At 36.1% G+C, this 20,670-nt stretch overlaps 1 protein-coding gene across 1 annotated transcript in view; it reads right to left on the bottom strand.

Moving 5' to 3' along the window:
* adam12b (ADAM metallopeptidase domain 12b) overlaps positions 1-20,670 on the bottom strand; it is a 107,613-nt gene that overhangs the window by 41,846 nt on the left and 45,097 nt on the right. The window contains exons 5-12 of the mRNA XM_084096806.1: positions 14,563-14,641; positions 11,548-11,624; positions 8,841-9,027; positions 7,260-7,325; positions 6,275-6,346; positions 5,832-6,001; positions 5,308-5,392; positions 97-245 (exon numbers count right to left, since the gene is read on the bottom strand). Of these exons, the coding sequence (XP_083952932.1) occupies positions 97-245; positions 5,308-5,392; positions 5,832-6,001; positions 6,275-6,346; positions 7,260-7,325; positions 8,841-9,027; positions 11,548-11,624; positions 14,563-14,641 (885 nt within the window). The remainder of the gene's footprint in view (positions 1-96; positions 246-5,307; positions 5,393-5,831; positions 6,002-6,274; positions 6,347-7,259; positions 7,326-8,840; positions 9,028-11,547; positions 11,625-14,562; positions 14,642-20,670) is intronic.

Here is a 20,670-nt window from a genome sequence, read left to right as displayed (position 1 = left end):
CTGTTCAAACATTCCTATTTACTCACAGTGGTTTGTCAAGTGGCAAAACCTGGTTTGGATAACTCTGTAATCAACGTTTCTTAAGCACATACTCACCCTGTAGAGGGGGTCATGATGCACCCGCCACGATCTACAGTCATCCTACAGCCGCATCCTCGCTCCGGTGTGTCGTGGTTCATTCCAAAGTTATGGCCCAACTCATGGGCCAAAGTCACAGCTGCTCCCAGTGGGTTGTCCGAGTGATCCTATAGGAAACAACACAATGTCATAACATATCTCAAACCAGTTTGTGCTGTATTTATCTGTGTATTGTCTTGATGTATATTACTCTGTACATTGTAAACTGCCATTGAAAGAGAGGGAGGGGGGGGAGGGGGGAATCAAAATCAAACTAATGTTTGATTAATCTGACGGATGTCTCTTCTTAAAAATAAAACATAAACTTAAGGTGCGGTAACAGTAGTGAAATTTCACAAGCAACAAAGGTTCATTGGCTATTATCAATAGTGTAGCAATGCATGCAGCACAGTTTACTTTCAAACTAAGCGGCTTTCTGTTGGGTCAATGGGGCGAATTCACTTGACCAACTTGAACCCGTTGCGAAATCTGTATGGGGAAATCTTTCGCTCTCACGCAAAATTCCAGATTGCATAGATTTCTATTGAAATGCATGGATTTTGCCCATAAAAATAATTGGAAAACGAGGAATGAAGAGGGGATTGGAGCCATGTCTAGGGACCAGAAAAATGAACAGTGCCAAAGTTCAAAGTTCATGTTTATTCAATGCTTACTAGTGCACCACAATAATAATGTTCAAATAATCTTCATGTCGGGTCTTTCTTCATACAAGACAAAAAAACCCCCGCTGTAATAGCTGATTAATAATATATGACACGTGAAAGGACCAGCAGACAGCTGTTTTTAAATGTCTTGAAGGGCTGTAGAAGCTCCCGTGAATTTTTATCATTTCTCTTTCAAACTCACTCTTTTAAAATCTATTTCAACCTTGCCATAAAACACACATATAAGCATCACTGCTCTTATTCTCCTTCTTCTGTTCTTCTGCTCTCTTCATCATCTGTTCAAAGAGAACAAAGCAGAGCTTCAGCGCTATCCATTTCAGCTGAGGCGAAGAAAACCTCCCTGCTGCCTCACGAACGTGACCTGGTTACCAGCGAACCACCTCTTATAACCCAGAAACAGATTTTTTTCCCTCTTAGATTAGCTGCCATCTTTTCACACAACTATACCCTGACTGCCTTTTTTCCATTTCACTGTACATCAAAATGCCATTTCCCGCCTTGATTACAGGGCAAGGAACATGACAGGCTCATCTTAGCTTTCAGTGCCAACGGGTGATATTTCTTTGCCTCATTTCATTTATTCGAGATCTATAGGGTGCCACTGATGACCGTATATTTTGAGTATGACTGACTTACCCCTCTCTGAGCATAATTGCAGACTAATACAGTGGTTAATGCCGTGGGAAATCCAGACTTAACTATTCCAAGAAGCCACTACCAAGCTGCCACATTGAGAACATGGTGCCTTTATAGTGGTAACAGCCATATTTAAGTGCTCTTGTGCTTCTGTCAAGTTAGTTCCAGATTTTGTAGGGTATCTCCTATCAAAGAAATCCCCAACTTTTGGACTCCTAAAATCATGAAAGAAGTGCCCATTATGGTTTGTCCAAAGGTCATATTGTTTCACTCAAATCTTCTTAGACAATTTGGGGGTTAACACACAAGATTTTGAAGACCTTTTAAGCTGATCAGTCTTATAACATGGTACACGATAGTTTAATTTACTGCAGGATTCATTTTTAGTCTCTGTTTGCCATATGTTAGTGCATGGGGGAGAGACGCACATATGAAAACAAGACTCTGAAACCACAGAAATACATCAGTCAGTGTGTCTTTTCCTAAATCAAACTTCTTTTTCATGTCCCCTCTGTCTCTCTCATTCTCTTTTTCTCTTTAATGGATATGTTGATTTTATGAAGTAACTTGAAAGAATACTCTTCCAAAAAATGAAAATTCTGTCATCATTTACTCAGAAATTTGGCAGAATGTTCATGCAGCTGTTTTTACATACAAATGAAGTAAAAAGTAATAAATGAACAGAAAACACAGAAATAGTCTATTTGTTCTACATGATGGTGCTTTACACATACAGCCCCTGGTGACCTTTTCACTTTCATTGTATGGAAAAGGAACAAGATGATCATCTTACCTAACATCTATTTTTTATTTTTTTTTTGTGGCAGAAGAACACAGCAATGAAGGGTGATTAATTGATGACAGCATTTTCATCTTTGGGTGAATTGTCCCTTTAAGAACTTAATGGAAAACATTAATCATTCAGCACCAAAATAGTTTGTAACTCAGACCTATGGCTAATGACTTCATCTCTGTGAGGCCCTGTTTAAGAGAGCCAGTTTGTTATAGTGACATGGATGATAGATCTAGACTAATAAAAATGTAAATGTGTGTTATTTAGTCATACAGCAGCAAAGCAGCAATAAATGGCTGCATAGGTAGTTATGCATTGACTGACAGGCACCCTCTGGGTGGTTAAGAGAAAGTAGACTTGAGAAACTTGCATGACCTTATAAAGCTGAAATGCATATGGATTAATTAGACTAATTTTCACACTAAAGGTACGATGTGCTAAAAGATCATGCACTACAAGAACATAAACAGCCTCTCTGCAGTTGCATTAAACCGTACATGTCAAAAGTTTGGAAACATTCAATTTTTTTTAATGTTTTTGAAGAAGTCTCTTGCTCATCAAGGCTGCATTTATTTGATTAAAAAAAATACAGTAATATTGCAAAATATTATTACAAATTAAAAGAACTGTTTTCTGTTTTAATATATTTTGTAATGTATTTTATTCCTGTGATGAAAAAGCTGTTATTAAAGAATTTAATAAATATAAATATAATATATTTTGTAACATTATAAATGTCTTTACTGTCACGTCAGTTTAATATATCATTGATGAATAAAAGTATTAATGTCTCTCTTTTTTAATCTTACCACAAATGTTTGAATAGTATAATTGTTTCCACAAAAATATCAAGCAGCAAAAAACCTTTTCAACATTGATAATAATAACAAATGTTTCTTGAACATGATGCTGAAAATTCAGCTTTGATCACAGGAATAAATTACATTTTAAAATCTATTCACATAGAAAACAGTTCTTTTAAATTGTAATAATATTTCACAATATTACTGTTCTACTTTATTTTTGGTGAAATAAAAGCAGCCTAGGTAAGCATAAGAGACTTCTTTCAAAAAAATAAAATAAAAAATGTAATGTTTTTACATACAGGGACTGTATATTCTTTCAATATCCATTAAAGGGATAGTTCACCCAAAAATGAAAATTAGCCCATGATTTACTCACCCTCAAGTCATCCTAGGTGTATATGACATTCTTCTTTCAGACGAATGCAATCAGAGTTATATTAAAAAATGACCTGGCTCTTCCAAGCTTTATAATGGCAGTGAATGGCCTTTTCTGTTTTGAGTTCCATAAAAGTGCATCCATCCATGATAAAAGTGCTCCAAACGGCTCTGGGGGTTAGCTTCCGGCCAAACGGCCATACGCAGTCTACTTACACCTAAAGCGCAACTTATGCAAATTGTGACGTCAGAAGTAGCGTAGTGCTTCATGGTGTAGCGTAAATATCAGCAGTACGTCGCATTACTCGCATAAGTTGCTCTGTAGACTTAAGTGGAATCCGTATGTTCATTTGGCCGGAAGCTAGTTATTTTACTTTATAAAGTGTTAAATGTTAACTTTTTCTTACACAAATGCTTCAGAAGGCCTTTATTAACCCCCCCGGAGCTGTGTGGATTACTTTTATGATGGATGGATGCACTTTTATGGACTTCAAAACAGAAACGGCCATTCACTGCCATTATAAAGCTTGGAAGAGCCAGGTCATTTTTTAATATAACTCTGATTGTATTCATCTCAAAGAAGAATGTCATATACACCTAGGATGACTTGAGGGTGAGTAAATCAAGGGCTAATTTTCATTTTTGGGTGAACTATCCTTTTAAGGCAGTGATAATATGTTTAGCATATCATTGGTAGTTTTACTGCAAAGCACCGGCCCTTCAAGAGAAAACACACCTAAAGAGCAGGAATGGGGTAAAGGAGTGGAGGGTCTTTCAAGGAGATCATGAATAAACAAACAAACATGGCAATAAAAAGACAGAGGGATTTAGTAGTCTTCTTTTGAGTCACTACACCTTTGCTTTCTCTATCTAACAGGCAAGACAGGCCAAGGCAAAAACCATGAAAAAGTGAATGACTTAAGCTAAAAAAAAAATAAAAAAAAGGAGCGAGGTGGTGAAAACAGTAGTACTGATGACTGGTGGGTGCTGGGCAAACAACCAAGATCAGTGTCTATTGATCAGTTGAAAAATTCTGAAATTAAAAACAAACAAAATTTAATATATCTGGGCTGTGTGGGATACAGCCTATACCATAAAGGAATGGTTCACCCTAAAATGAAACGAATGCGCCATTCTAAGCACATATGACTTTCTTTCTGGAACACACAGACACACACAGACACACACACAGACACACACAGACACACACACAGACACACACACAGACACACACACAGACACACACACAGACACACACACACACACACACACACACACACTAAAACCTGCAGGATCATTGCAAGGAATGGGACTGAGGCTTTCAAGCCTCAAAAGTCCTTTAGCATTTTTAAGCTTACAGGCCCATTCACACTGAGAACGATAACTATAAAGATCACTATAATGATCACTATTAGTGTCCACACCAGAGGACAATATCGTTCTGTTTATTTTCAGTCTAGCGCTGTTAATGCTCAATCTCTTTAAAGCAGGATGGATTCTGATTGGCTGTCAATGTTCTTATAGTTCATCGGCTGCAAAAATCGTTCTGAAAGTGATTCCAACAGTAGTTTCTTTATACCGTTATCATTACAGTTATGGTGTGGTGCTATTCTTTTATATTTAGAACAATATATAGAACTAAATCTTTAGAATTATTATAGTTATCGTCTTTGGTTTAAACGGGCCTCTAGTCCCCATGGGAAAAAGTATGCACCAGGTTTTGAACGGTGTGAGGGTGAACGGCATAATAACAGAATTTTAATTTTGGGGTGAACACTCCCTTTAAATCTCAATGGTTTTAAATCATGAAAGTTTAAAACAGCAGGGTGGTTGTGCAGCTCAGTGTGAATGTGCTAATTATGGGACACAGAGTGTGTAATGATTGATTTCTCACCATGACAATGCCTCCTGACTGCTCAGCGGTACACATACTCATGATGGGAGCCATGCCTATTGTGGTGCCCTGGAAGTACACCCCACTGCCATAAGAGAATGAAAATGAGATTAAACGTATAAGCCAAATAATAAGACTAAGACTAATACATAGGCTATGTTTAGAATAAGATTGTACCATGCTATGGCACTTGCTGAATTAAACATGCAGAGATATTGTAACAAATGTAGCATACTACTGTATGATAATGCTTTCTATTTTAAATAATAGCCTGACTTGGTTATGTATTGCTTCCCCAATAACCTGATTTGGGTATGCAGTTTTTTCAGGATTCTCTGATTAAGAGAATATTTTAAATAGAAATCTATATAAATGTACACTATAAATGTCTTCACTTTCTTTTTTAACAGTTTAATGCATCCTACAGTAGATGAATGAATGAATAAGAAAATAATATCATAACTGTTAAAACAACACAGTACATTTAGTTTAATCTGTGTTGCTAGAGCACAAGTTGTTAGTACCTAATAAGTTGGGCGTTATCATGTGGCCGCTGTGGCAGCAGTTTAAGTTTTCTCCAGTCCAAAAACTCATGCAAGGTTGTGAATGGGTCTTGGGTAACTGCACACTTATCGGCATCACTCCACACCTCCAGTCCCACCAGAGCTACACGAATGTTTAGTACTCTGTAAAACTGAGAGAACACATAATATCAAACTCTCTATTCCTTCATGAACTTGGCCCCTTACATCTACTGACAAAGAAATACATAAATCCATCCATATATCTGTTTGGACATCAGTCAACTTATAACCTAAAAATACTCATCTTTCTTTCAAAAGGGGGCTCATTTAAAAGCTTGTCCTTTACCTCAGCAGTTCTACATTCATCTCTGACAATCAGGCCTCTATTTTAGACTTCTAATCAAGGGTTCCTATTCATTTGGGTGAAGAATGGCATTTAATACCTTGTCCACGTAATTGGCGATCTCAGCAAGTCTTTGCTTAACCTTCTCCACATCTTTTCCTTGTTTCTGGAACTGAAGACGGAAAGAAAAGAAAAAGTTAAGATGAGATATATACTGCAACGAGTATAAAATGGCAGTCTAAATGGATTTTTTTAAACAATGCAGGACCTCCTGACTGACAATATCTTCAAATGTCATTTGTGAGGACATAATCAGAAGTGTGTTTAATGGCACACTCTTAAGAGCACTCGAAAGTGACCATTATGGCAGGGTAGAGGCGGCACTGAACTAGCAATCAAAAAAAAAAAAAAAAAACGAGTGCAATTTGGAGACAAGTGTGACAGGTAGCCATTTTTGGTCCAGAATTGCTTCCCTATCAGATGTAAAACTAAATAAACTAAATTAATATAAGGGATAAAAAGCCTTTTTATGCAAATAGTCTTGCACGAGAATTGAATTAGCAGGGAGAGAATGAAAAACACAATCTCTCTATATCTCTCTCTCATACGCACACACGCACACACACACACACACACACGCACACGCACACGCACACGCACACGCACACACACTTTTTAATATACAGACATCTGTAACAGTTTCCTTTTCCCACATCCAATGTTCACTTTATACACAACACTTCCTGTTTCCTGTCTGATCATTTGGGAGCATTGCCCTACTTCCTGTCAGGTCCCACCCTCTATATGACCTGCTTTTGGTCTGGCCTACTAAGGTGAAACAAAGAACCGAGACTTTACCGTAACCCAAACACTGCACAATACAATTGGGTATGACTGTACATTTCCCTTGATTTTTCTTTCTTGATGAATCTAATATTAAAGAACTTAGAGTACACTGTGAAAAACAGTTTGATTGAGCGTGTAAAAACACAAAGTATTGTAATATCTGACTGACACTACACAAAAAATAACTTTTTAACTTGCACCACAATATCTGTCAAACCTGTGTTTCTTTGTTGTCCTACCTCTCTGTTGTCTGCTACAATAATGAGCTCCACATATTTGGTGGTCTTCTGAACATCCCGTTTATGCTGCCAAACAGAAAAGAGCACATCTTACTGTGTGATCAACCCTTCATTACAAACAAAAGTCACCAGAGGGTCCACCAGAGCATAGTGACTGGATTCATCCCAGTGACTGGATTCATCCCAGTGACTTTGAATCTGTTCACCAAATAACATTCAGATTTGTTCACTAAATCATTCAGTGACCCATTCTGCAGGTTATACCAGTAAGTTGTGTGTGTGTGTGTGTGTTATAAGCAACTTGTGAATGATTCGCTCAATCGTTTCATTAAAAGCCACCTGAAACAATTCATATTTTTATTCAGATTTGTGCATACAATACAAATAAAACAAATGCTCTTTAGTTAGTAACTTTTTTTGTTTAATCCATCTGAAGTGGTCCAATGGAGGATGCTTGACCATTTTACATTTTTTTTGAGTGATTACCTCTATGTATTGATATTGCAAAACAATATCTTTTTATTTGACGATATTTGCCAAGGTAATTTATTAATTTACCATATTAAAACAAAATTAGGGCCAATCCTTCCCACTGTAAATTGACCTAAAGTAGGATCTTTGAGTGATCTTTCTTGACCATTAAATTCGAACTTGAAATGTGATATTCTGACCGCCCCGCCCCAGTAACGGGATTTCAACCAAATCAGTTGGGAAATCAGTTGATAAACGCAAAATCGCGTTCCGGGGTGTGGGTGGGTTGTGGTCAACCTCGCTTAATATCGCAACCAATTTTTTAATTTTTGGATGACTTACTCTTTTGTCTTGTTCAGTGCCACTTTAAGTCTTCAAAATCAAATGCTATATTTTATAGTCAGTTGTTGAAAACAAGAATGCAGTCCCATGCTTCAAGACTTCAGTTAATGGGAAATATGATGTGCCCTTCACTTTCATTAATTTAAAAGATTCAAAAACACTAATTGGTTAATGAAAAAACACCTTGACCACCAAAAAACAAGTGACACCTCTGAAATGTCCCTTTAACCTTCTTGTACATTTTTTTGGTTGTTTATAACTTAGACTAGCAATTCAGTAGACACCATGGTGACAATATCAAGAATCTTCATCTCCTTTTGATTTTTTCTTGTCAAATGGACAGTGAAAGAGTTTATAATCTTTAGATGTGTCTGCAAATATCAGCACTTATTATACACGGATATCATCGGTTTGCCATTATGTCGAGTGATAACAGCATCTTTTATCTGCTGCTATCCTTCTGAATCAATACAATGACGTCTGAACATCTTATTTAGATAGCTCTTTTGAGATAAGAACATCTTCAATGTCACGACTTTTATGTAGGGATCTTCTGTTATCCTTTGATGTCTCGCCGAGCTTTCTAATCTTGTTTTAGCATGCATGGGAAGTGAGGGCAACCACAATCCCCTCATCTGCATTAACAAAGACATCACATGCTGAATGATGCATGTTAATTCATCCTCAAGACAAAAAGTGACACTCTCTAAACAAAACATTGTCACAATAGTTGCTACATTGACAGTTGCTGACGGATCGCATTCGTACCCTCCTGCTGAATGATTGTGGTAGTCCTCCAGCGCTTGCATGGCTGACAGTCGATATGTTGTGTCCGTGTCCACAGGTTCCGGAGGGGAAGTGTAGGTGATGTCCTTCATAAATCACATGGGTGTCGTTTGCTGGCTCAAAAGCTGGCTCCACCATCAGTGTTTTATTTTCAAGTAAGATAAACCCTCTGTGAATTGAATGAAGATATGAACAATTTTAAATAGTGTTTACTGATGCAAAACATACAAAAACTTATTGGCAACTTTTTTGTGGCACTTGCTAAGACGAGCATCACTACGATTGCTCAAACTTAGTAGTGAAGTGTTTTATTTAGTGAAAATTTGGTGTACAAGATTTGTGATACAGACAAGAATTAATCTCAAATTTTGCAGCTTGTTGATGTGTTGTTTTTTAAAGTGATCAGCGGCCAGATTTACAAAACATTCTTCAGAATAAAATTAATTAACTGCAATTTTTCTTATTATTTAACAAGAATAGCAGTGAGAATTAAGTTTTCTTTTCTTATCTAAATTAAGAATGTTCTTATCTTAAGATTGTTCTAAAAGACAAAACTCTTTTAAATTGTTCTAAAGACAACAATTTGAAAAATCCTGATAAGAATGGGTTTGATTTCCAAATAACTGTGTGGATTATTTTCCTCATGAAAACATCTTGACTAATTCACAACAAATGCGTACACATAAATTTGTTAATTTTGTTGTAATGTTAATGAATTTGGAGTATTCTAGAAGAATAACCGTGTGCCCGAGGTTAGTCATTTGCATAAAACACACTCAAACAATCTCCATTTAAGGGCTTTCAGCCTTTTCACAACCTTTCATCACTCTTAGCAAACATAGGATGCTCACGATTAAGAGCATGGACGTGCAAGCAAGATCCCTGAGCAAAGCCAAGTGTGTCATCCTTAAAACCAGTGAACAATAAACACCTGAGTTGATCAGCAAGTCTTCAGCAAGAAAAAAAAAAAATCTCAGCCTGATCCATATTAAGGGACCAATATCATTAGCAGTGAGATCATTTGACATGGGTCAGTAAGCAACCACCTAGCAATAACCTTATAACTAGAACACCATAGAAACAGCATGTAGTAGCAATCTCCTAACCAACCATAGCACCATTGCATTGTGTCGTTGGACAAGCATCGCATAGATTTCTTCAGAACAAAAATGCAATTAATCTGTACGGTATAACTTTCAGGTCATTTTATTGAGGTCAGGAAACGTTATTCTCTAAGTCCCGCATGCAGTGTAAAACAAAAAAGATGATGTAAAAGTGAGAAATAATGAAGTCCATTTTTAGTACTGCAGTGACATAGCTAAATAATATGAACTCTGATTGAGGTCAGATAATCTAATTCTAATATAATTATATTTTTATCAATATAATATCATTGTAAAATTAAAAGCAGATGACCCTCCACCATCTAATAAGCTCTACAGTCAAAAAATGTGATTATAATGAATCCAATTGTTTGTCTTTGTTATATTGGGAAATGGGTGGATATGGATTTTTCTGCAGAATGACACTGGATTGTATTAAATTTTATTTCTCCACCCTGTTCTGTGACCAATAACTCGCTACTCATCAGAAAGCAAAATGTCTGCATTTTTTAAATGTGTGGATTTACATTTGTGACAAAACTGATATCCTTAATAATATGGCCATGGGTGTAAAAAATAAATTTCGAAAGATATCATTGAGAGATAACTGAATATGAAGGGAGTATATATAAGAGCCACAGTGCCGCAGAATTAGGTTGCGAGATGAAGAGTGAGTTTTCACTTTGCAATATAATAACGAGATATAACAGATGAAAATCTGGAGCCATACTGATGGTTCAAAACAGTGCTTTCAGAAGGAATGATAATTTAAATGATGTCTGATGATACCCTCTTTGCAATTTATAGCCAAGCTGCTAATATGAAACCCGAAAGTACTGAACAGAGACAATTCAAAAGGATTGCAATTTGATCTACAGTATTGCATATTTTAAAATTTTCAGATGTAAAAAGTTCCATCACACTCCCCCACACCAATGAGGATAAAAAGCCACAATCACATTTATCTCTGCCTTGATTCACAGCAACATTTTGTGTTCAGATATGGCCTTGATATCTGCCTACCTGAAGTGATCATGAAGATAAAGTAAAGACTTTCAGAAGAAGTGTTTGGTAATTACATGCAGAAGACCTTGGGAACTTGGGTTTGCTTCAATCAAAGCACTGGGTTCATCTTTAGCTACCTTTTCTGTTGTAAAAGCCGTGCTTCTCAGAAATTTACTGTAGCCAAATGCTCCTTCTAATTACATTTAACGGCATAGCTGAAGTTTTTCATGACATATTAAATGCTTTCAGTCCCTTTGTGTGCTTATCTTCAGGTCAATGAAGCATGGGATGATACTAAAGCTTTTATTGATGTTTAATCTCACGGTTTTATAGTCTCTAAATGAACCTTTACATAGGAAGAGTTGTGAAGTCCACTGGAAACAATATCAAGGCAATCAATGTTTGACAACTAGAACTAGAACTAGGTTCATAATAGCTTTCCACACTGAAGCACACATGCTTTAAACTACTTGTTTAAAGAGTTCTAACGACTTTGAAAGTTAGAACTCAGTATGGTTGAAATTACTGCCTTTTGTACATAATGGGATACAGGGATAATACGGTGGTGATACTGTGCTTACCTGATACCAGAGCATGTACTAAGGCTGACATCAGAGTGGGCGTATCCTTGGACTTCACCATGGTAATAGCAATTAATCTGCAAAAAGAAAAGAAAAAATCTTTTAAAAATATAGTTTAAAACACATGTGCCAAGTTCATACTCTTTGTCTCCATGATGGTTTCATATGGTTTTGGTAAACCTTTTATTCATTTCATGATAATTTTTAATTTAATGGCTAAAATATCCAACCCGATCTCACGTGGCTAATTGGTACGAATTCATAAGACCTCACTCGTACGAATTCGTAAGATTTTTGCTAAATTGTACATATTTTACGAGTTGCCCAATTCGTATGAATTCGTACGAATGACCTACACCTGACCCTGGAGTCCACTCTATGTCATTTCCTGTTTTATGGTCTTTTCTGCATCTTTCTGCATGTTAGTCTTGGACTTTTCATCATTATGATATAGGACAGTTGTATAACCCTCAGATTTTTTTTTTTTTTTTTATGGTCCAAAAGACATCAAAATACATTTTAAATCAGAAATTATATTCAACATAGAAGTCACTATGTATGAATTGCATTTTCTATGTATTTCTGAATAAATTAATCCATATAATAAATAAATCACAAACATATTGTCACTGACCCAACAGTCAGCTGAGTAACTCAAAAACTTGAATTTTGACTTACAGCTCAAGTTAAAATGGGGTTATTTCCAAAACCAATTAGCCATAAAATAGGATCATTGACTTACTTCCCGTAACTGAGATCCCGTTCAGGTGCAAGATAATGTTGGTCCAATGGGATAATGTAGCATATCGCCACGTAGCAGAAGTCATATTTAAGCAGCTGTCTGCCGATGAAAATCACACATTGCGGTGCCAGTAAGAGCAGTGTCTGCTCTGGTCTATTTTACAGGGAAAATATTCTCCCCTGTTATGGCTGGCACAAGCCCCCAAAGACCTTTCATGTGGAAATACCAATTGGTAGCCACAGGCTGGACCGGCTAACTGCCATCAATCACACAAATGTTCACACATATTCATGCACACACACACACACACACACACACACAAAACCGTTCAAAAACACACCACTCTGTCAAAAGCAATCAACGCTTGATGGCACAAATCCTTCACATCAAAACATTCTTGTGGCTACCATTTCCACATCTTTAAGCTTAACCAGACCAAGCATAGCAGAGAACGTACCAGAAACAGCCATAGATGGAGGATATCTAAACAGCTAGAGCTAAAAATGACGACTCACTAGCTAATGGCCCTTTTAAATAATACACTAGGCCAGCAAAGTGAAGTCTGAGACTTATATTAGTAAAAGAAGGTCATTTTTCTTTCATAATGTCCTGATTTTAAGGATCACCAGAGAAAATACTAAACTGCTTTTTCTAGGCATCTGCCTTGGATGACAGATCACATGCAGAGAAATTAACTTTTTAGACTGTTTTAGTGGGAATTTTCACACTTCAATAATACTTGAACAGTTCTTAGAAATTCAACCTAAATCTAACTGTCACTTTTTGATTCAAAGCACAGATTCTGACTAAAGGAGTCTCTCATTGTTATTCATTTTCCCCACGATCCTTGGGTTCTGTTTATTTGGATACGATTTTCCATTTTAAAAAATAAGACTGTCAATCAAGAATCTTATTGCCACTCGCACCAAAGCCTTGTCAAATGGGTTTTACCTATTTCTGATGAGCTAATCTTTTAGAAAACCTTGATATTTTTTTAGTCCTCCTCAGCTTTGAAGAGAAAAGATTGTTCATGGTTATTTGGACAGGCTTAAACGATTATAAATAAGAGCTAAATATGCCCAGCAGGAATAATATAGTCAAGCCTACACATGTGTTATTGGGAAGAGGGGGTGGTAACATGTTGTCAAAGCTGTCAGTTGCGGTTCTTAGCACTAGTCTAATTATAAAAGTACAAAAGACCCAGTAGACAATTTAAATCAGGCCTGACAATAATGTCAACATGCTATCCTTGTGTCAACATCACATCACAGCAAGATTAATCAGCTTTCTGTCAAGACGGCCACTGGTGGACCAGCCAGTGCAGTTTAACTTCTGAAGATTTTTAAGCATTACATTTTACAACAATAGGAATGGTTCAGCCAAAATTAAATTAAATTCATCCTCATATCTTTCCTAAACTTTCTTTCTTCCTTGGAACACAAAATTGGTTTTATAGTTGAATGTCCAAACTGCTCTTTTCCATTCAATGAAAGTTAATGGTGACCACGGCTATCAAGTAAGATTTTCAGTAAAAATTACTTTTTCAGTCTTTTACTTTTTGTTCCAGTTTCAGTCTGTTCTTCACATAAAGCGATTGTTCACACTTTAGATTAGGGTCAAATTCTCACTATTAACTACACACACTGCGACTTTTGCCTCAATAAACTCCTAATTACTGCTTATTAATAGTTAGTTACAAAGGTAGTTGTTAGGTTTAGGTTTTGGGAAGGAATTGGGTAGCATTAGGAATGTAGAATAAGGTCATGCAGAATAAGCTTTTAATATGTGCTTTATAAGTAATAATAAACAGACAATATCACAGTAATATGCATGCTAATAAGCAATAGTGAGAATTGGACCCTAAACTAAAATGTTACCAAGCTATTGTATGACTTACGAAGACTTAGATAGTGCTTAAGTATTATGGACCACTTTTGTGAAACTTTTTCAATACTTTATTGTCTGTGATAACCTTGACAGTCTTTAGTCCCCATCCTCTTTCACTGTATAGAAAAGAGTAGTTTGGACTTTTGACCAAACGTCTCTCTTTTTTTTTTTTTTTTGCTCTGCAGAGCAAAGAAAGTCATAGTCACTTGAAAGGGTGAATTAATGATGACAGAAGTCACATTTTTGTGTGAAATAACCCAGAAAAGTAGATGCAAATTTATTACAGTTGATCTGATTGATTGAGCCAACAAGTAAAAGCCAGTCCAATATCTTCCTGGGATGTGTGTGTGCCGAATGATAAATGTGAGTGAGACTGTTTGACGTACCGTAGAGTTGTGAGTGCTCTTAACAGTTTGTCCATCTTCCCTGTAATATGTCTCAGTATAATGACTGGCGAACAGGCCGCTAGAAGAGAAAACACACACACACACACAAAATCTATTCAGCATTGCATCAGTATCTCTTTCTCTAGAGGCACTATTTTTAAAGGAGAATTATTTAAAGGTTTTACTCTTTTTAAAGGAGAGTTTATATTTTAATAGTAAATGAAAAATTGAAATTCTCAAACATGAAATCAAAAAGCCATTTTAGACTCTTTTTAAGCACTGTTACATTTCACTACAGCATGCTAACCAAATTCATTTTGCCCTGAATTTGCAGAGCAGATTATGGAAGTATGTCAGACAGTAAGTGGAGAGTAAACTTGCTTTTGGAGATGCACATAAACAGGAAATGTGGGGCACCGGATGTGTTGTGATTACTGGAAATGATCAACAGACCCACCAGATCAAATGATGACCCATCTAAACATATGTACATGAATACAATGGGATCCAAAAGTCTGAGAATACTTACAAAAATGCTATAATTTGCCCTTTTCAAATATTTTTATGGAAAACGTGAAGAAAACGCATCTAAATCTGTTCAAAAAGTGATGAAAATCAAAAAAATGTTTTTACTGTCACAGCAATTTCATTCTTATTTGATAAATTACTTATATTTCTTCAATTTACAAATTTTTTTTTTTCAAACTGTCTTGTTTAAATATTATTTTGAATCCCAGATTTATGAACCCCATTGTACATAAAACCAGTTGAAAGGCTGTCCTGGTTGAGTGTATGTGTATACTGTTTGTACTGTTGAATAAAGTAGCTTATGGGAACTCAGGGGGAAAGGATGAGTTGTGTCGCAAGTACTGAGTGTGTGAATGTGTGTGTGTGTGTGTGTGTTTGGTATGTGGCATGTCAAACTCAGCTAAGATATTACTGAAAGAGATGAGAGTGATATGTGACATGATGAAATCCAAATGTAATCAGCTCAGCTTAAAGGGCCTACGTGTGTGTGTGTGTGTGTGTTGTGTGTGTGTGTGTGTGTTCCATATTCTGAAATCTTTTTAGAGTGTTTTGTTGTAATCTAAATATAAGCAAAATTTAAATAAGCTATCCTACTTTAGATTATATACAAAAAGGGACCATCAGCAGAGCTAAAAATAAAAAAAAATAGGAATTTTAGAGATTTATTCTCTACAGCCCAATATATTTTAAGCCCAATTTAAGTGTTTTCAGCATTTTGTACTTTTTAAAAATGCTGTAAATAACAATTCAGCTGACTAAAACCTAATATGCACACACACACACACACACACACACACACACACACACACACACACACACACACACACACACCTCATATTTCTCCTTTGGGGTAATGTATGCCATAATTATACCCTTGTACATACAGATTCATCAAATGAACATCAGGATAGGAAAACAGATCCAGTGTTTGTATTCTCCGGGCAAAAATTCATTTCGAATTCTCCTCATGAACCTGCTTGGTTTAGACCTTGGGCTAACGTATTAGTAAAACACACCAGCTCAGCTCCCTCAAGTACTGACTCCATGGTTGCTGTGAGACCCATTTTTGGTTTAATGTCATTAGGCCATCCTTCAGTAATGACAGCACTTCAGTCCAATTCCCATTCTCCTCGATTTGATCCACATGCCAGTGGAGGAACAGTTTGTTGTTTTGGAAGGAACTTCAAAGCCTGTAGTCAAAAGGCTTTGATGTTCTCAGGGATGAACTGGTGTGACAGCCATCCGAATCCGAATCCCAAAAGTGGCATGACTCCCTCAGAGCCACAGAGCGATGAGCAAGGGAATGTGGGAGTTCGTCCACAGGGAAGTGGGAATCATAAAAGGATCGCAGAACGTGGTGTAATATGCCAATTAGGGTGGTTACAAAAGAAAAAGTCCACTAAGGACTCAAGTACGAAACCACCCTAGAGCAATCTACTGTACACCATTTTCGGAAATTGTAGGCCTTGTAAAAGGCCACCAAAAACTCAAAAACGTACATGTAGAACTCAATGGAAGCTAATTTACGCCTCAGAGTACAAGAGTAAAAGGTAATTGTGAGTTAACGTTTTAAAAAAAGTGCAGCACTTCACTTTAAAACACGCATCTCAATTTATTTAATTAAATCACAAACTTTGCAATTTGAAAACACACTTAACCATATCACAATCAAGGTTTAATTCCTATTAATCATGCAGCTCTAATTTAAAATAAGAAATAAGGTCATATTGTAAGAAATAAGCCTTCAATCGAGTTTTGATTCTGTATTCTATCACTAGGGTTTCCTTTTTTGATTAACATTTTTATATTTTTGCTCATTTTGCACAAAACGGTTACAAGAAACAAAGTTGCAAGTGTGGCATATAAAGTTGTTTAGAGACATATAGTCGCACTACAAGATATAAAGTCACATTGCAAGATATAAAGTTGCAATTGTGAGATACGAAGTTGCAAATAGGAAAAACAATGTTGCAATTGTGATGTATAAAATCACTTTGAGAGATATAGTCAAAGTGCAAGATATTAAGTCACAATTGTGAGATACAAAGTTGCAATTATGAAAATCAAAGTTGCAATTGCAATAAAGTCGCTTTGCAAGACATAAAGTAACACTGGAAATTATAAAGTCAATTACCTTTTTTATTTTTATTCTGTAGCATAAGTCTTCTATAATAAACTTCATGTGCCACACTTCTGTTTAAGTTGCCTGTTTTGCCTGAAGACATTCATGTTGTAATGTATTCGGAGTGAGGTGAATTAATTAGGGACTTATACTGGATAGTCTCCTGCCATTAACTTTTACTGTTACTATTTTAATAATTGATGTTGTGAACCATTTTGATGTCTTAAAGTAGGTAATGCCTGTCGTCCCATTAACTCTGACTACACAGCTTCCTCAGTAAGCAAAGGCACAGTAACCCACAAAAGGGTCTTTGATAGAGGGCAATAACTTTCTCACAGACAGCATCGTAAGCACTTCAGTACTTTTAAAGACATTCACTAACAAACCGGCAGAGAAGTGCAACTTCTAAAAAGGCCAGAAAGTAGTGCTATGTGTGTGCGTGTTTGTACATTTTAGTACATCTTGATTCAGTGTCTTGAGATATGAAACACTGAGCTCCTCTAATCCTCTACTCAGTCTCCTTGAAATCCCAGAACAGATCATACAGAGGATGGGTGAAAAGAGGTAAAACACACTTAGAGGAATCGAGCAGTGTCTAAAAAAGACTTACTTGCTCCACTTGCTCCACTACAATTACTGTACTGACCAACTCTTGCATACACAGCATGTTTATTTATTTCCTCAGAGTTTAGATACATCAAACACTCATTATAAGACCACCTCAGGTGGATTTATTTTAGAAGCTAATTTATTCTGAGAAAAGTAAATAAATGAAGAAATGTTTCATATAACATGCCTCCATGTATAATTAGTCTTTACATACAATGGGACAGAAATCATATAGCCATCGATCCCTGAAATTTCACAACCTGCTGACTTCCATTATAGAGATGATAATATAATTACAGGGTTGTTCGCAGACTCATGTTAATAGTAATACATATTGATGACAACTTATAAATTCATTAGATTCTGTAGAGAAAAAAAAAGATGAATCACTCTTTCTTTTCTCACCCGGTTACAGTGACCCATGACAGAGAAAAGACCACAGTCTTTTTTGTGACAGCAGAACAATGACAAATGATGACAAAATGATGGATGTAAAATAAGGGTCCTGAAGCAAAACCAGTTGAGAAACAGGTTTTTACCAATTTATTAGCTTTAATACATAATAGTTCCGTCATATTTTGCCATACTCAGAGTCATGTAAATACCACAATACAGAGATGATACCAAATGGTAATGTCAGGGGTTGCATGTATAGTGAAAACCAAGGATGCGTGACAGAATGATTTTGATACTTTTTAATAAACAGGAACCAGAAAGCACTACACACAGGAATGCAACATTAACACTGAGGAAGACTGAAGCCTTAAATGCACAGAGGATGATGGTTAACAGCACTGGGAACAGGTGTGGACTAATTAGAAACCATGAAAACAAATGAATGACTAGAACTCAGACAAATGGTGACAATGAGACTATAAACAAAACAAGACAGTGAAACAGAACATGAGCGTGACATGTAATATTATGGGACTTTAATATTATTAATCATTTTACATTTTATGTTTATATTCCATCCATAGTATTTAAAAGGCATTTTAAAGAATATCATGATATTCTCAGGGAACATCCCAATGGCACAACTATTTTAATGTGTCCCCATTCCAGTGTAATTATACACTTAAGTACTGAGTAATAGTAATTAACTACATGTAATTAATTAACATGTACTTACTATAGGGTTAGGGTAGGATTAGGGTTTGGTTTAGGGTTAGTTGCATGTAATTATGCCTAATTTATAGTTATTACTATAGTAAACACATGTAACGTGTAACAAAGACACCAAGTGGCATAAAGTGTTACCAAATTCAATGGCACATATTCAAAAAGACATAGAAATTGTCCACAAATCACAAAATTGTTGGTACTTTTTTTATTAGTGAAGCCCAGACTTCATACTTTTTAACCTCATATTTCATCTATTCTATTAGGCTGTTAATTGACTCCATATCGGACTAATATGGTTTTAACAGTCAGGGGACAAAATCAGCTATGAAATGTTTGAAGTCTCGCTAGAGGAGAGAGAAAGTGCAAGAGGTCTTGAACATCATTTGGCCCTTCTAATTAGATAGCTCATTGCTCTGCTGGAAATGAAAAGTGCCCATTACGGCACTTTCTGACACTAAAAGGATCTAAAATGGACACATAAGTGACAACTGAAACAGAGACTGAAACAGTGTGAATGGAGACATTTTTTTTAAAAGCACTACTTTTGACTTGATGTGCCATCTTAAAAACATGATGCATGTGGTGTAAGATGCTGAAAAAGAAGTGAGACCTGGTTCTCTTTTGCTTTTTCTCTCCATCTTGCCATTTTAAGGTGGTAATCTTGTTTAGTTTCTCTCTCTCTCTCTCTCTCTCTCTCTGGTTTGAAGCGTGTTATCAAAGCAGACACCAACATTGAAAAAACTAAACCATCTCTCTCTCTCACACGCACACGCACACACGAGAATATGACTGGTCTGAAGGCCTAATTCTATTTCCATACATTGCTGTGTCTCCAATTGATTTAGCTTTCCACACAGATTCACAACACAAGATTCACGTAACTGGATGAGATGGGGGAAGGTTGAGGATGAAGGACTAGATGAAATCCTCCAGGCTAAAGAAATATTTCTCTATATTCTCACTGTATGGGTGCAGTAAAAAATGTCAAGGCTCTACATCCTTAAACACCAGCTTTTACTTAACACAAACACACAGAGATGTAATAGAAGTACATAATGTATAAGAATGGGGACTTTTTAAAGATATCACATTAATGCATGCAAGTAATTAAACCCTTGTTTATATGTTTAAATATGTTTAACGTTGTTTTTAAACAGCATTAACACATTTATTCAATTTGACATTATAACAGTTAGATGATTGAGAAAGACTCTTTTTATGGGTAGTTTATTTATAAATCAAAGCTAGACAGGGCATTTAACAAAAGTAAAGTGATTTGTCATTAAGGTTATGCTCAATATCTAAAATAAGACCAGGGCACCATCATCATCATTATCAAACATCCAAACATAAAGCAACTTGCACTGGCATATTTTAAAATATGCCCGTGTCATTGTTTTGTCTCAAGATGCATATTAGTAATGTTTTTTTTCCCCCTAAGGCACATTTAAAAAAGCTATGTCCTAAGTGAACTAAGGTCTAATCCTGGCTGAATCTAAGCCCTGTCTGTGAAACCAGGCCTCCAACCAATCAAACCAACCAATCAAATCCAGTTGCTTTTTTCCCACTTTAAAACACAGCAAAAATACTAATTAAGAACTTTGTATTAGCTTTGCATTTTCCCTTTCTTTCTCAGTGTGATACGCACATGTTCAACAAACAAGATAAGATTTTATACTCAAAAACTAACATTTAAGACACAATATTTCCAATTACTTCAACTG

Source organism: Abramis brama (assembly GCF_963993115.1).
Source record: "Abramis brama genome assembly, chromosome: 21".
Taxonomy (NCBI): domain Eukaryota; kingdom Metazoa; phylum Chordata; class Actinopteri; order Cypriniformes; family Leuciscidae; genus Abramis; species Abramis brama.
This window is presented reverse-complemented; position numbering and strand designations above follow the sequence as displayed.